Below are 18,506 nucleotides of genomic sequence, written 5' to 3'. Positions count from 1 at the left end.
GAACAGAGGGTTTTGTCGCTGAGATTTCAGACAGTTGAATGTAAAAAAAAAAAAAAAAAAACACATCAGTGAAGTCTACATAGACCAAATCAAGCCTATCCCAATTATGTAATGCTGAAACTAATCCCATCGTCAAATAATTTCTGAAGGGTTTGGCTGGTATGCTGCTGACAAAAAAAAAACAATAAAAACAAAAATATTTTGACAGATATTCAATATTCATAGTGGTTCAATAATCACAATAAATCAAGGGTTGGTTTCACCATGATTCATTTGCAACGCTTATTTTTAAAGAGGTAACACTTTAAAATAAGGTTCAACTTGTTAATATTAATTAATGCATTATGTATCATAAATCAAAAACGAACAACAATTTTTACAACATTTATATAGCGAGGTTAATATTAATTTATTCATAAATATACTATTGTTCATTGTTCATAACATATTAACTAATGTTAACTTTATACAATTTGAAATGTTAAAAAAGTACACTGAAATATCGATACTTCATGATACCTAATGCATTAAATGTATTGTTTGCCCAAAAATGTAAAAAAAAATGTTATGTCATCATTTACTCACCACCACTTTGTTCCAAACCTGTAGGACTGATTGAATATCTTTGAATACGTTTTGTTTCTGTCCATACAATGAAAGTCAATGGGGTCCAGAGTTATTTTGGATCCCATTGCTTTTCAATGTATATATATAAAAAAAAAAAAAAAACACCAAGACATTTTGTTGTCTTCCACAGAAGAAATGAAGTCATACAGGTTTGGAATGACATTAAAGAGAGTAAATGATGACAATGTTCATTTTTGGTTGAACTATCCCTTTAAATAATTTGAACAAACTGACCCTTATTGCAAAGCGTCACAGGACACTCTTCATAAATGAAACAGCTTAGTGTCCACTTCAGAGCGCTCCTTTGAAACTTCACAGCTAATGATGATCTATTCCAAAGGGTTATCAAGTAGAGATCGTGGGTCAAATAAACCACAGGTAGCAGAGAGCAGGATGATAGCCCTTGTCATAAAGAAACATATGTGGTACAAATAAAACATAGCACAATGAAAAATATGACATTAATCATTTGTCTTTTTTGGCTATGAATAAAAACTTTTGAGATAATAAAAGACACCTGCATCTTAAGCGAGGCAGCAGTCTCCAACCGTTCTGAAATGTCCGATCAAGTGAAAATACCTCCTAATCATTCGCTCGAGTGCCACAAAAGTTCAGAGAATAGGTAAGCTGGGTGTGTTAGTGTTGCAGACAGGAATGGATGAAGAGCATATTTCAGTTCCTTCTGAAGTTCTGTAGCTCAGACTCGGTTACCATGGTAACGCACACAGGCTGGTTAAGCCCATTGTACTTTGTTCTCTGTCATAATGCTAGAGCCGCGCGGCTCGAAAGGGAGTGGTTGTCAAAGTCAAAAAAAAAGATTGTCATGATTCATACGCAGCAGAGTATCTGTTCTCAGTCACGTGACGGCATCTTCATTCATTCAATCGCACTGACTCATGAAGTTCATTATTACTCAAGAAGCAGCTATTTTTGGTGCTGTGCCATTCTCCATGGGTTCAATGATGGGGACTACCTGGTCCCTGCGGTTATAGAGAAGTGCTGTAAGGTGCTGTGGTGACTGTCCTGCTCTTTTGGTCCTGGACTCATTGGTCACCCAAGTATAAAGACATGCATTTTCAGTCCTATGGCACACAAGAGTGTGTATTGGCATGTGTGTGTGATTATATGCGGCGTGTGCGTCTCTACAGTGTAATGACTGTGCCGTCCTCCTCTAGATTACGCCCCTCCAAACCCCTGTCGCGGGCATTTAGAGACCCTACGCTTGCGCTGGTCGCCATGGTACCATTCGAGGGGCGGAGGTCGAGGTGAGGCTCATATCGGGGCAGAGCGGGCATGCTAGAGCTTGCCATCGCCCGTGCCGCTGCCTGCGGATTTAGTTTAGTCCCTCTGTCCGCCTCGATCACCAGATCCTCCTCGTCCTCGCTCTCCTCGTCCGGCTCATAGTTCTGGATAATATGGGACGGGGTCATAGCCATGGAGCCTGGTGTCGAGTAACCGTAAACACTGGTGCTGCTGTCCGAAGATCGTCCTGAGCTGCCGGATGTGGCTCCGCCTCCACTGCTGCGTACCACGTTATTGCGCTGATTGGCTGGTTTGACGGTTATAATGAGGTTGTGGCTATTAGCAATCATCATGTCCGTTACTTGGTCCAAAGACTTTCCGCTCACCTCAATGCCGTTGACTTCGAGCACCTCGTCATTGACGGCCAGCAGTCCCGTGCTCTCTGCCAGGCCCCCAGGGACCATGCGGGAGATGAAGATGCCCGGGACCTTTTCCAGGCCCTGGGGCGTAACGCGAACGCTGGATCCGTCGCGGATGTAGAAGCCCAGTGGTTTCTCCTGACCATGTTTGTATAGACGGACACGTCGATGAGTCTCTGGGAGGATGTCCACATCGATGATGGAGGACACTGGGCGGAAATCTTTGGGCAGGCTGATGATGATTGGAGGCTTCTTCTTGTTGGCGTCCGGGCGAAGGAGGACTGCTGCAAGCACCGCAGGGGTCTTCTTACGGGTCACAGTGTCCGTACCGAATGAAGAGTAATCTGCCTCCTCTGCACAAAAGGAGGAAAAGAGAATGTAAATATGTAAAGCTTATGTTAGGCATTGCAATTTGAAGGAATACCGAGGGTTAAAAACAAGTTATGTTCCATTAGGAATGGATTACAATAGTCAACTAAGTCAATTAAACAAAGGTCATTAAAATTACAGTTAGTTTGATTATAAAGTAGCCTATATTTGAGACTATAGGCTATACAGATCTGACTGTGAGAGACTATAGTTTGACTTATAGTTACACATTGACATTACATTACAGAATAGCTCTTTCGGCACTCTCCTGAATAATGTAAAAGCATTAGTTTCATGTGTGATTGAACGGAAGAGAGGCTCTCGGGAGCGCATGCAAATATCACATCCTTTTGATTTTCCCGGTAAAAACGTCCCGAGTCCTCCACATAAAATCAGTCTACAGGCTTTCATACACAACCTAAAAAGTAGGGGAAGGTCTTGTTTTTTAAGTTTTGTTACAAGCTGTTCACATATTGGCAATAAATAAAGTGATTATGCATGAAAATTCGTACATATAGCCCCTTTAAATAATAAATGAAAATCATAATTTAAAAAATTAAAAAAATTGTAATAAAAAAAGAAAACTAAAACGCATTGACACTTTTCAGTGGCTCAGTCAACAGTTCAATATCAGCGTATTGTTGTGCATGTAAACACACATTATCTGTGCAAGTTCATAATTTAACATGTTAACATTTTTTTTCACTTGTACTACTATTCCCACAGCTTTGTAAGTAGAGACCTGCAGGGGATACCGTGGTAGAGAATGCCTGCTTGTTAGTTTCCCTCCGCCTCTCAGCTAATGTGTAATCTACTGTAAACCCAAGCCTCCTTTCAACCTCGCTCTCTTTCTCTCTCAGCTGCCCTTTATGAATTCCTCAGAGGCTTAATCACAGCCTGGACTTTCACCTGCAAGACATTCATACTCAAGATCAAAAAGGAGAATAGAGTAGGAAGAGCGAGAGGATATAAATGTACGTAGGTAAAAAGGCTAGAAATGTCTGAGAGAGTTCAAAGCAGTACCAAGTGTTTTTCTGAACTCCATTTACATGAACGGACAATGGTTAACCTAAGAGATGTAATTATTAACAAAAACAACCATGTTATGAGTTTATTACTAACATCTCAATTATGTTATTTACTGATCTTTTGTATCTAGGTCCGACAAGGTTTGTGACTTTTTTTATGCCATAAACCTGAATCTTCCTGTACGGTGTTTGTTTAACCAGGACTATGTTAGCAAGGATGAGGCTGTGTGATCTAGCATGCGAATAGATTTCACTTCAGCCCAAATATAGTCAAAACACACAAGATTGATTGTTCAGTGAGAGAGAGTAAAGGTCCCCCTGCCAGTTCCCACAAGAAAACTACCTGGATCGTCCTTGTGTTTTGTTTCAACGCGAATAGGCAGACCTGTGTTGAAATTTTAACAATCATTTGGCAACATGCCTTCCATACCTGCAGACATCATAAAAAAATCTCATTCTGACCTAACAGAGCTGAGATTTATTCACAAACACGCAGCATGCACACACAAGTTTCAGCAATGCAAGTTTGGCAGAAGCAGTCGAGCATGTTGGAGGTCTCTTTTCATCTCCTCCAGCGTTCTTCTTCTCTCTTCCTTCCTTATCTGCTCCACTCTTCCATATTAAAGCTTAACAATGGCTTCATAGTCAGTGTTGAAGGGCAGCATGGGAGGTGCCTGAGGGCCACTCAAACAAGCACAAACTAGCATTTCTGTTAGCTCAGAGGTCCACAGGAGAAAAGCATTGCAGTGATAGATGAAAACTGCATCATGCTGACAAACACACACAACTTCATCATCTCACTTCCTGAACACAACACAGTTGGTTCTTTGTGAAACCTGATGCTATCACTACAGATAAACTAGTCTGGTCATAATGGCTCGTCACAAATATGATAGAGACGATCATGTGTTTTAGTCAAACATAGACACGCAAGCATACAGGTCTTATTACACCCCGTCATGCATTGGGCTCTCTACAATCAGGGGATACAATCAATTCTCAACACGAACAAATAGTTTACATGAATTTCCAAAATTTTGATTACAGCATGAGAACTTATTTTCACTAAACTTAACAATATTTTGAATGCAGAAAAGTTTTCTTAAGAGACTTTTTAAGTAAATTGTGAAGACATTTATGTTACAAAATATTTCCATTTCAAATAAATGCTGTAGTTTTAAATTTTCTATTAAAAAAAATGTATCACGGTTTCCACAAAATATTAAGCTGCACAACGGTTTTCAACATTGATAATAATAATAATAAATGTTCCTTGAGCATCAAATCATCATATTAGACTGATTTCTGGAGGATCATGTGACTGAAGACTGGAGTAATGATGCTGAAAATTCAGCTTCGCCATCACAGGAATAAATTACTTTTTAAATATATATTATAAAAGAAAATATTGATTTTAAACTGTAATACTATTTTACAATATTAATGTTTTTACTGTATTTTAGATAAAATAATTGCAGCCTTGCTGAGCCGCTCTTTCTCTCTTGGATTTCTCTGCAGTTGTGTGTTAATATGGCAGCTGAAATGTGACACTGGCTTTATCTGATACTGTGGTCACCATTGACCGTGGCTTGTGGAAGCACCTTCCTCACTTCCTGTCAGAGGACACCAGGATGCAGTCTGTGTGATCAGTCTGTCATGTCAACCAGTGAGAGTAGTGTGCGTGTGTGTAAGAGCTTAGTGAAATGCAGCCCCAACTTTGCTAGATGATCAGAATCCCATTACGCAGGGTCTTACAGTCCCGAGGTCAGGTGACCGTTTGTGTATTCTTAACTGTTCTGCGTTTAAGTAATTAATAAAGAGTCAATATTAAAATAAAAAATACTATTAATCTAAATAAACTAAATATAAAACACTAAAAGTAAATGCTACAAGTGAATTTGGGCATCGCAACAATGCGCATTATAAAAAAAAGGATAGGCCTGTTCATTTTGAGATTTGCTAAAGATCATTACTTGTGTTTTTAAAGATTAACTTTAAGTGTGTTAGATGATTGCAAAGGCAAACTAAATGTAAAACTAGGGCAAATGAACAATTAAATACCAGGTATCTGCCAATACGAAAAATCTTTAATATCGTCCGATAATTAACAATACAGTATCAATATATTGTGTATCACTTAAACAGAATAAAATACTTTTATCTAGGCCACTGATGAGACACGCATCAGGAAATCATATTAAACATATCTACTTTTCATGTCTATTGTTGTAAGAACAAAGTACCTTCACACTTTGTTCTTACACCTATATACTTGGTGCACCTTCCAAACATTACGAATACATAAAATATATAAGATAAGAACTCTGAACACTGAAATATGCAACTCAATGTAATTTTTTAGATGACACCTATTTGATTAGTGACTATTGATAATTAAGTTTTCATTGTCAGTTCAGAAGTTTGCAGGCACGTTCGTGAGCAGCATCCCACGAGGAGCGTGAAAACAATAGAGATGTCACACCGTGTCTCTGCTCACCGCAAACTGTGAGAGACTCATCTCATCCAATATTCAGCAGGCCTTATGAAGGCCGCGATGGCTCATGTTTCACTTTTGTGAATGTCTCATTCAGTTTTCTTTTTTGCATGTGCTACTTTCTGTTTACAGTCTCGCTCCACAAAGCTGCTTGCAGAGAATTGTGAGCCCAGATTAGTCAGACGAGCAGCCGCTGACATTTCTGCTTCTTTAAGGTTAAGTCCAGACGTCTCCCACATGAGGAGTGTGTACCATCCCGTTCCAGTCACGGCACGATAGAGGAGAGGGGAGAAGAGCGGGTGGAGAAAGGGCTATAATGAGTGCTTATTATTAGGAACGAGAACGAGAACGAGAATGAGTGATGGTTGATGGGTAGAAAACTTTTGAATAGAGAAACTTTATGAGGTGATTATATTCTGGGCCCGCTGAGTGCATACTTCTGTGACACAGCTATATGATAAAGTTAGACCTCTTCTGATAACAGAGGTAGACAGCAAAGGCTGAGAGCAATGAAACATGGGAAAATCCCTTGAGAATAAGATACAGAGAGAACGTGTAGAAAAAATAAGGTGCACTGTGTATGAAACTTGCATGGGAATCATTACAGCAGTTTCTAATTTGAGCAAAAATTCAACCAATTCAAATTGCTTATTATGTGTAAACAACCTTGAGCCGCCAACGCATCATCGTCGTCATCATGCATTTCCTGTGAACTGTACGGACAGCAGAACACCTGGTGTCAAGCATTAGGTCTTCAGACTAAGATCTTTAAGGCTTATATGCACAGAGCCAGGACTGTTGACTATATGCACATCAAATTTGATCCATTTAGCAACTTGCACTTAGACAGGAAGAGAACATCTGAATGATATGTACAGCGGCCATAATTCATTTAGTTTTTATGTGCTAAGGAACAGGGAAATGAGAAAGCGTTTTTCATTCAAAAGCATTCAATCGAATTTCATAAGAAATTATATGGTAAAAGGGTTATTCCATCTCAAGTGGTTCAATGGAGATTGCTAGACCAATCTCCATTGTTTAATTTTTCAATTATTGGACGACTTAAAGGTACAATATGCACAAATTTTGCATTAAAATATCCCATAATCTCAAGGCCAGTGTTATATATTTTGTTAAGTTGATTACTTACAATATCCCAAATGTTTCCAACTATTTTTAAATCGTGAGAAAATTGCGATTTTAACCAAGGAAACGGGGCGTTAGAGCAGGGGGGGAGCTGGGAGTCGCCAGTCAATTGCGTCATATCCGCGTTACCCTCGGTTTCCGCTCGTACTGCGTGGAGTCCTGGACAAATGTGGAAGTTGTAGTTGTAGCGTCTATCAAGCAACAAATGTTAGCTTGTTTCGTGTAGTCGTTATGGAACACAATTATTCTTTACCGATTGCAGCTGGTTCTGTCAACAAAGCATGCTTAATTTTATATTTTCCAAATGTAGCATTCGGTAATAGGTATGTTTATGTAAGGGAAGTATTATTGCTTTAGATTTGTGTTTAGTTTATTGACATTGTTTATCACGTCTGGTGTTTATGACCATGTAAATAAATATAGCATGTGTTATACAAAGATTAATCAGTATTTTGGCAAATGATGTGGGTATGTTCGAATGTACTTTTACAACAATTGTTTAGAACACGTAAAACTGCGGCGCGTTATCACAACAATGAATTCGACATACAGTAACATCTATGATAACCAATTTAGTATTAAACCTTACTTTTCTTGCGGTTAATTCATTTTAATGAAATAAAAGTGTGATGAGGTTCAAGAGTCAGGAAGGAAGAAGAGGGGTCGGCGTGACTGGGGCTCGTACTTTATTAAAATAAAGCAAAACAAACAAAAGTCGCACACAACGCGCATTCACCGTGGCAACCGCGACGGCACAAAACAGTTCAAAAATGAGAGCTCGGATCCACCGGTTTTCTTTCTCTGCGTCCAATTTTCTCTTCAGTCTCTCTCTCGTTCCAGTGCGCGGCTTAAAAGCGGTCTCTCCACGCGGATCACAGCAATAAGACACAGGTGTTCGTCATTTGCACTTGACCTACTTGCTCGTCTCTTCTCTCTCCCATTACAGACCGCGCTGAACCACGCTCCCCTCGCCACAAAAAGCATGTCATTATAAAAAAAGAACTTAGCCTCATCCATGAACATGATTTTTCGATTCCCGTCTGACTGATTTACATCCACGGTGGAGTTTAAAACGACAGTTCCCATCATTCCACGCTCCTTCATATCGTCATCAAGCTACGCCGTTGTTGTTGTTTGGAATGTAGCGCCCTCTAGAGGCCAAAAATTCTTGCATATTGTAGCTTTAATATGGAAAGACCTAAAACGTTGTGAAATTTGTTTTTTTTATTTCTACATTTGAGGTAAGTCAATTTTTTTTTTTTTGTAATCAACACAACTGTGTCATGTTGTTGATTACCACAGGAAATAAATTCTAAGTAATGTTGCATAGCACAGGACTGCTTTCACATATAGTTCCTTTATAATGCTAGAGCTCTGTGAACACCTTTATGGACAAATTTAAGACCGAGCAGTATGTGTGTTTAATAAGAGTGTGTGTGGGTAGAATGACTCCTTGATGTCATGTAACTACTGCTGCCTTCAGTTTAATTAATGCTGACGCTGCTCATTCTTCTCTCTCCCACTCTTTTCCTTCAGTGCATCATCTTTCTCCCTCTGACACATTCTCTATCTCTCTATCTCTCTCTGGTCCCACAGACCACCTAAAGCTTCTTTATTGGCATCGATGGTTCCATGAACCTTTTACATGCATGACATTGCACAAAAGGTTCTTTAGTTTATTAAAATGTTCTTCAAACTAAGAACCAAAAATGGCTATTCTATGGCATTGCTCCAAAAGCCCTCATTTGGAAGCTTTATTGTTAAGAGTGTACAGTCTATTCTGATCATTCTGATGCATACTGTACACAAACATTGCAAACTCCAATATGATTGGCTGGATTTAAGCAACTTTCAGGAATCAGAGTGCTCAGGCTTTAATTAGTCTGCCTGGAAACAAATTAAGTCAGAGTAAACTAGATATACATGAGCAGAACTATATACCTTTCTGGTTTGGTTATGCCTGTGAAATAATTTGGATAGAAATTCTGATCAGTCTACACACATTTTCACTCTTTTTCCATGTAAAAGAAGATGGAATTGTGGAGCAGAGACTTCCTGCAGTCAATAGTAGCTGGGACACCCTGTCAGCAAGGACCTGTCTGATAACCTGCACCTTCTCTTGACTCTGTGAAGAATATGAAGTGCACTGTAAATGTCACATGGTCAGAGTTCAGTTTGGAAGGTGTTTTACCGCTCTGAGGTTAATCATACACAGAAGCCTCATAAAACACTAAAGTCATCAGCATTCCAGACTTGTGACAGAGGCAATAAAGAACAAATGATCCTACATCAGAGTTGTGTACTGTGAGAGAGGCTGAAGTTTCAATCTCTCTCACATGGTTCACTGTGTCCAGTTTGGCACAGGGATGGGTCAAATTGGTCCAAAACTGTTTACAAAACAAGACAAGTTTATCTATATTTTTATTTTATTTTGGTATTTTAGCTGCAGTGCTTTAAGTGTACTGCAGTGTGGTGTGCTTGACAGTGTGCTTGAATGGTAAAACTCTTTCTGAAAAGCTGTATCTTTTATCAGCATTTTTAAAAGAACCACCACAAGTTGCATCTCAATAATCAAAAGTTTAAAGCACTGTTGTTGTTGTTGTTTTGCTTTAAATACATTTTTATCCGTTTTAAACTTTAAAACATCTTCCAAAAAAGTGTTTTAAAACCCTCCATTTGGTTGCGCTTCATTTAGCCAGTTTTGAACAAGGGAACATCCATAGACGACACACCTCTGATCAGGGTCAAACCCACTTAAGACTGAATAGTTGACTAGTCATTCAGGCAGCCCACTGACTAGGCCTAGTCGATTTTGAAAATCGCTAGGGATGCACATCCCATGACGGTACCTCACTGAATGGTCTCCAAAAATGCTGAATTTCTTGCTGAAATATTGCTTTAGACAACCTGCGTCTTCATTACTTCAATTGGACTAGAAGTTACTTTTTTTTTTTTTACACATTGTTTCTTTTTCTTTTTTTTGGAATGAAATTAATACTTTTATTCAACAAGGATGCATTATATTCATCCAAAGTGACAGTAAAGATATTTGTAATGTAATAAAAGATTTCTATTTCAAATAACTACTTTTCTTTTGAACTTCCTATTAATTAAAGAATCCTGAAAAAAAAAAAGTTTCCACAAAGACAGAGACAGATTCCTAAAATACTTTTAAATCCTAATAATATTTCCCAATATTACTGCTTTTAAGTTTTTTTTTTTTTTTATCAAATACATGCAGCCTTATTGAATATGAGAGCTTTCAAATACATTTAAAAAAAAATCGTACTGATCCCAAGCTTTTGAACGGTAGTGTATATTAAAATAAGCATCTAAAGTATCAATACATACAATACCATGAGAAAAAGTACCAATATAAGATGATATCGACACCTCTTATGAAGCACATGCAAGAACAATTCAATTTGAACAAGAGTTGACAACAAATACTGTGAATATTTGTGAATGACTTGCCCTTTTATCCAATACAGGACTAATCAGTGACCAGGGGTCGGTTGCACAAACCGTTAAGGCTACTCATCACATTTTTTTCTGTAAGACTGTTCATAACCGTTTCAACAAGTCAGTTATACAAAAATGTAGATTGGTCTAATTTGTTATTCGAAAGCAAGACTGATTGCCCATTGATTCAATGCTGGTTGGTCAAAGTACTTAAGACACAGTCTTAACATAAGGGCTAAGGCTATGTTTATGCAACTGACCCCAGGTCTACACTATTTTTTCTTTCCTCAATCAGGTAATAGCAGAGTGTTTTCCCACTAATATCACCTCCTTACACTCCCACCTTTTCCCATCACCTCCTTCCTGATCTGGTCCCTCTCTACACCTCCATATGTTCACAAACTTCTTCATTCCTCGCACCCATGTGCAGCCACCCTGTCCTGTCTAATCTAATCAGCAGAGGTGATCAGAGTCTGACCACATTCCACACAGTGTGACGCCTCCCCCAAATCCTGCAGCTAACTGCCCCTTCCCCCCAGAAGTACAACCTCTTCCACCCTCCACCCCTCCTTCATCCCGCTCCGCTTCATTGACAACACCAGAGAGGCACTGGGCCGATCGCACTGGCCCTCTCTATCCAGGCATGATGACATAACAGTGTTCCAGTGCTTCTGTGTATCAGTCTGACATTCCTTGACCCTGGAATTCCTCCCTCTTATTAAAGCGGCTCCTCCTAAAACTGAAACGGCAATAAAAGCTGCAGACGTCACAGGTGTCAATAAAACTCAAGCCCACTCCTGTGCCCTGATTCAGCTGATGACATGAATGGAAAAGTAAACAAATCAGTGGTTTCAGCAAAGAAGAGGAGTGGTAAAGCGAAAGAGAGAGGGAAAGAGTGGGCAGATTCCTAAAACGTAAGTCACGGCACTCTCTAGAAACCATTCCATTTGCTTTCCAGAACCACACCTCTCAGACAGGTGAGGCCAGCAGGGAGGATCCCAAAAAACATGCTAAGAAAACTATGAAAGGAATGGAAATAATGTGTAATGAATGACACAATGAAATGAATCACAGGGCTATTATTAGAAACAGATGAAAGTTTTAATTTTAGTGAACAAAAGACGGATTAATGCTAATACTATTAGCCGACTCGTATATTAATCTCAGCGGAAATACTCAACTACAACCTCCATCAAAACAAGATTTTGTAGTTTGGTTTAAATGTTAAAGCTATCAAGTAAATGTGTGGATGCTCAAATTGAAGCTTTGCTCAAAACCTAGTGGGCTGTCAGCTGCCACCTAGGGAGCTTTCTTCTAAGTTCTAAGGCAGCATCCTAACCGAAATGGAACCTCATAAGTGACAGATTTAGAACACTATGCAGAGGCAGCAAGTCCACACTCGACATCAATAATGATCCTTGTGTGAAGAGCTCGGGAGATTCGACTCTTTAAGCTTTGCATGTTGCTAACAGGGCGCAACAATGCAATTTTTAGGGTGAAAGCAAAGAAAGATTTGGTACCCCCATGCCAAAGGAAGGTGGTGTAGGTGTGGAGATTGAACAGGATATGTTTATGATACTTATGCAATGCATATGTTGCATACCCCTTTTCTGTCCTGCTGGTTGCTAAGCTACACTGTATAAAATGTAATTTTTCCAGAAAAATACCTGTTGATTGGTTAAATTGTAAATGAACTGCATTGAATGTGAAAGTGACATGTGAAGGCCAAGTAAGGTAACCCATACTTGAAATTTTAGCTTCAAGTGAGTTATACATTTAGCACCTGTATTATTATGGCAGTTATCAGTAAAAAAAAGATATATGTTTTGGCAATTCAAGTAGATCTACAAGTAGACCAACCAAAGTGCCTTGAGAAGCTGCTTTAATCGCGCTATATAAAATAAAATATGCCATCCCATAATACATTTTTTTTTCTACATTAACAATTTATTTTCTAGTGTAAACATGATTTTAATAAGCATATAAATATATCACAGTTTTGATTAGATTAAGCTTTGTCTTTCTGTATTAAATGAACTATTGAGAAAAGAGGTTGCTGCAACAATGCTGCCCAAAATGAGGTATTTTAGAGGGCTGCATAACATTGAAGGAACATTTCACATCAGGAGCATTCCTATGATGCCTTAAAACACTGTCCAAGGAGGTTTTGTAACAGAGATTATTTCCTGAAATCAGTTGGTAACAATGTAGAGCACCTAAAATATAGAGCAAAGAGCCAATATTATGACATAGCAGCTGAGCAGGATGTCTGATCAGGAAATCAATGATGCAAATAGACACACAGGTGGCAACACCCCTTAAGCCAGCAAACGTGTATCCACAACAGACAGACAGTGCCGTAACCACCATAGACACTGAGGGTGGAGGGACGTCCCACTCAGTATTCAGACAGAGGATTCACCATTTTCAATGGTTGAGTCTTAAATGATTAAATTTGGTCCGGTCCTCCACAATCCTGATTCCTGAATATCTAATATCTATTCCAGTGTGCTACAATCACCACTCAAGAATCTCGTCATTAACCCCAATCAGCTTGGGCTCTTCACTGCTGCCATGGTAGCAGGTAAACAAGCATGGGTCTTGGTGTATTGTAGTATTGTAGTAATCCTGATGTTGTCTGAAAAAGCATGCATGTCTGTGTTGGGACGGGACATCTATAGAAACACATAAACCCTCATTTGGAGTGTTTAGATGTACATTTACACCATACAAAACATCCTCATTAAAGATCCAGTAAGCTGAGCTCAAGTCAAGCCACTTGAATATGCAAAACAGGCTACGACAGAACAAAACCCAGAATTCCAAACACAATCCACAGACGAGGCGCACCGCTCAAGAATGCTCCAGTCCCCCCCATCCCCCACGTAAACTCCAACCACAACGAAGGCTATCTTAACCCAGATCACTGAATGTGTGCCATTCAACGACGGCAAGACGCTGCACAAAAGATTTCAGTTAGTTTGACAGTCTTACTGTGCACCTTGATGTGATTTCAAACATAGAGCCAGTGTGCTGGCTCCCTACAAAGTGCAAAAAACATTCTGGATCTGATGTGGTCACGTTTTTATTCGTCTTTATTTCTCATAACGTGTGCTTTTTCTGGGCAAGTCGAGGTGATCTGCGGCACTAATAGAGTCTCATGAACAAGCATGTCGCGTAGCGGTGCACAGAAGACCAACGGTCAAGTTTAGGATTATAAATAGCCTAATACATACAATTTCAGTTTGTTTTTCACTAAACCTTATCGTATACTCCAAGAACACTTGGAATATATGGCACGCGTTGCAAGGAATCATTCTGTGACAATTTTGCGTCTTTTTTTAAAGCTTGATGCCGGCCACTATTCACTGCCATTATTTCCACATAAAATGCAAAAAAATTATTTAAAAAAGGCTTCAGATTTCATTTGGACTTACTTAATCAGCCTATAACAAGTGTGCATATTAATCTATGTTGCATTTAGGGTACCAGCCTAAACATCACATCTAGCCTTTGGAATAATGTCTGCGTACCCCCTGCCTACATACACACGCATGCACTCAAAGAACTAAAACATGTGACAAGATAGGACTCCCTATGCTGAGTTAAAAAGTGGGCGGGTCCTCATGTGCTTCCGTGACATATTCTGCCATAGCAACAGGTCACAGCATGAAGCTAGCGTCACCGTGTAATTGAAACGCAGGCCACACAATGTTACACAGTGACCCCTCTAATCTCCACCTGACAAAGTGGCTTACCATCTACAGGTCATATGGCACACAGACACAGCTTAGAGTGGGGCACCCCACAGCCTGGGGCCACAACACTCCAAAACCACACACAACAACTGTGAACTGCGTTACTTTAACTTTATATTGTTCCTTTCAAATAAGCTTAGCCAAGGGTTCAAAATCTAGAAGTCTGAAGACTTTTAACCCAAATTAAGAAACACTCGGCCACATTATTTTAAGAACGCATAGGCCTAAAGGAAGATTATGCAATATAATAAGCCTTGCGAAATGTCTTAAATATCATAGGCACTAATCGTAGAACAGTAAATAACTTTAAGATACAATATCAATGAGAAACATTTAGGAAAGATAAACAATGAATATTTAAATTCAGCTGAATAGATAATTTATCTGGAATGAGACTTAACACAACTAGCAACCAAGTTACCACACAGATATACTCGCTTCCCTTAGAACAACATAACCTGTCACATTATAATCTGATATAATTGATATATAAACAAAAGCACCACTTCTGGTCTGACAGCTTCCTGAAGCACAGCTACTGCCTCCACATAGGCCTATATTATCAGTTGAAACACATTCGTGCATATTATTCAACTACATATAAATCATACAGATGGACAAAATGAACTACAGCTGTGAGTGTTGAAGTTTGACCAATAACCCACTTAAAAAAAAACAACCCTCACCTTTCCGCTGCAAGAAGAGACGGAGCAGGGGCGCTGCCACGGACATTGCTTTATGGTAGTTGTCATCGTTGTTGATTGGCAGCAGGTCCCCGTGAACATCGGCGTAACCCACAAGCAGGTCGACGTTAGGGATCCGATGCACATGCTGCAGCAAGCCATAGAACTCATCAAAGCGTCCCGGCTTGGACCGGTCCAAAGAGAACCGCCTGAATTCTGCTCCAAACTAACAACATTGAACAGACATCAGTACGCACAAATGACATGGTAAAACAAGAAGTACAACAACAAACATTTCACAAAGTTTTCATTGTATAACTACAGAAACTTCCAAGTCCTCTGAAGTATGATTTGAGTGACAGACCGACGGAAATGTAAAATTTCACTGATAAATATTGCTAAATAAACTTGTGTTATGATTCTATGTTATTTTTGCTTCCTCTTTAAAACTTGAAAGCTCCAGTTGCCATTCATTGTAATTGATAAATATAGCTATAATCGATAACTGTCTGATATTAAAAATGTAGGCCTATACTACTTTGTTTCGAAAAGAAAATGAATACACACTGAAAACTATTACGTCACACAGCAACTCACTCCAACATGCGCTCTTAACGGGAAAGCACTCTTCCAGAGATAGCCTATCTCTTTAAATTCGTTTTAGACGATGATCTAAATCTTAAAATAGGCAGAGACCATTAAACATCCAAAACCTATAAATTAAACAATTGCTATTATCAGCCAAGAAACGATATGGTGCCAACATACGGTGCATCACTAGAAAAAAGCAACAAGAACAATTTAAATGACCCCCTTTTTGCTAACTTGTGTTACAACAGATTCTTCATTTTTGGGTGAACTATCCCTTTAAGGGGAAGAAAGCATTAGATTTTAGTATAGAGTAACTAAATATAGAACAGCAGCATGAGTAGCAATCAAAAAAATTACTCATATAAATTATTTATAAACCTGGAAAATCATGGGCAAAAAATCTGATGTGAAAATTTAATTAGACTCCTTAAATTCTTTCACTATTAATAAGTTATAAGTTAGTCATTTAAAAAAAACATAACGTAAGTGGGAGGACTGAGACTTAGTCAGCTGTAACGTCATCACTAGCCAAGCATGGCTTGTCTATTATAAAGTAGCCCTGTAAATCTTTGTGTTGGTGGAGTGAGTATGACCAGACTCTTGTTTACAGTGTCATCCATAATTATCAACACAAGAAAAACATGAATAAACATTTACTAAACAGCACATACATTCCTCTGGGGGTGATTGTGAACAACTATCCGTACCTACAATAACATGGACATGAACAAGAAAAAGCAATGAATGAGATTGAACCGTCTACCTAGACAAATTTCCCGAACCCTGTATACTGTATGTAGACATGTTATTAGTTTTGAGAGACAAAACCAACATTTGGTTTGTACATCAGACTACAGCGGTATGAAGTTATAAATATCTTCTGTATTGTTGTTCAGGCATGTATAATGCCTGTCAAACTGCTCTCACATCACAGTTGAGATAAAGGCTCACTGTGTGAGACTCGTTAAGTAACAGTTATCTTATTTATCACATGTGCAGCTTGGTATTTGATTTAACTTATTTTTGTTGAGAAGAGTCAATATTTAATTTCCTCAAACATGATCTTGTCATGTGGATGTGAAGTTTGGAATCATCCGCTTGTTTACCAAAAGACTGAGGGAACACAAGTTTGGAAGCAAGAAAGACTTTTGATAAACTGATACATTACACAAGGCATTTTAGCACTTATTCCTTAAAACAAACTAGTATCTAGGCTACCTGTGTTACTAGCACTTTTAAAAATTAACTGCACTTAATCCAATAGGAACTAGAATCTATTCAATTAGACTTTGCTAATAGTCTCTATTCTATTGTTACTGGTAAACAAATTACGAGTTTTTCCATTGAATTCTATGGGGATCTGTGGTTCAGATATTTATTTCCAACTTATTTTGGTTTTACTAGAAAATAAGCATTAGTTAGATACCTTTTCTTTTGTTACTGGTAACTGTTCTAATAATAGTAGTACTAGTATCTATTCCAGTTTTTCAAGTATTATTTGAATAGACACAAGTACCTGTTTATTAGTCATTACTCATTAGCATGGATACCAGTTGGCAATAACAACATTTTAAATAGAACTACAAAATAATCATAATTGCATAATGATAACTTCATTTTTAACATCATTAAAATATATGACGAATAAAAAGTAATAATTTTATTTATTTTTTTCTTAAATGAGATAAGAAGTGTTACTAGTAACAACTGAGAAAGATACTTGTGTCTCATATACTGGCATAGTTCCTAATGAATAGCCTCTAGTAAAACTGGAACGGGGACCAGCAAGAACTACTACATAGTCTGACATGAGCACTTGATATCTGAACCACAGATCCCAATAGATGTCAATGTTAACAGCAATTTGTATAGGCAAACACGAATAGTTATTCGTCACTATTGGGATTTTGACTAGAAGCAAAGGAATAAGTGCTTGTAGCCTATATAATGAATGATTATTAGTTTGAAATAAAATTGATGCTAATAAATATTAAATTACTTATTAGTACTTAAAATAAGTAACAGGAACATAAAATAGAGAGTGAACTAGTTAGTTTAAATGAATAATTATTAACCGGCTTGCCATAGACTGGGAGATATTGTGACTAAACAGACTGGTCAAACACACACAGTTGTGTAAGTTAACATTTACAAAACAACTCAAATAAAAACTTTGAGGCATTATATTTATAATATAATAAACACCTGACAACATGAAATAAGAGCACCTGTCAAAACACTCCAATTCTCCCCAACAACTACGTGACATACTGTGTCCTCGTAGTAGGCTACTAAAGCAACGGTCGATTGAACTCACAAGGTTGGCAAAACTTACCAGGACAGTGTGATTGTGTCTTAACACCCAAATGTACTGTTAAGTCTATTCCTAACACAAAGACTTATCATTCTTTGATTGAACACTAATTAATTAGTAATTGGCCCGCTGGCTACGCACCTTGCTCTTCACCTCCACGGCGTTCAGAGTTCGGTTGCTCGGCACTCGGTGGTTTTTGTTCATCTTTCGCTACCTGGACCCCGCCGCAGAAACACACTTGCCCTCCCGCGGGCTGCGCTCATCCGCCTTGAGCTCGGTCCGTCCAAAACGGCTTTTCTCGGCTTAATCCAGTTAAAGGCGCGTATCTCGCGACAGCTCCGGGTCTTTGCTTGTGTTGTTATCGGAATCGAGA

The 18,506-nt window shown here is 38.6% G+C and overlaps 1 protein-coding gene across 1 annotated transcript; it reads right to left on the bottom strand.

The window, feature by feature from the left end:
• Positions 1–1,107: 1,107 nt before the first annotated feature.
• Positions 1,108–18,479, bottom strand: pard6b (par-6 partitioning defective 6 homolog beta (C. elegans)). The gene is made up of 3 exons (XM_084428149.1): positions 18,275–18,479; positions 15,232–15,454; positions 1,108–2,641 (listed from the first exon to the last, which is right to left on the bottom strand). Exons 1-3 carry the CDS (start codon positions 18,335–18,337, stop codon positions 1,770–1,772), a joined length of 1,158 nt encoding a protein of 385 aa, XP_084284275.1. The 5' UTR covers positions 18,338–18,479; the 3' UTR covers positions 1,108–1,769.
• Positions 18,480–18,506: the final 27 nt, after the last annotated feature.

The sequence above is a fragment of the Rutilus rutilus genome (assembly GCF_951802725.1).
Source record: "Rutilus rutilus genome assembly, chromosome: 13".
Lineage (NCBI taxonomy): Eukaryota > Metazoa > Chordata > Actinopteri > Cypriniformes > Leuciscidae > Rutilus > Rutilus rutilus.
This window is presented reverse-complemented; position numbering and strand designations above follow the sequence as displayed.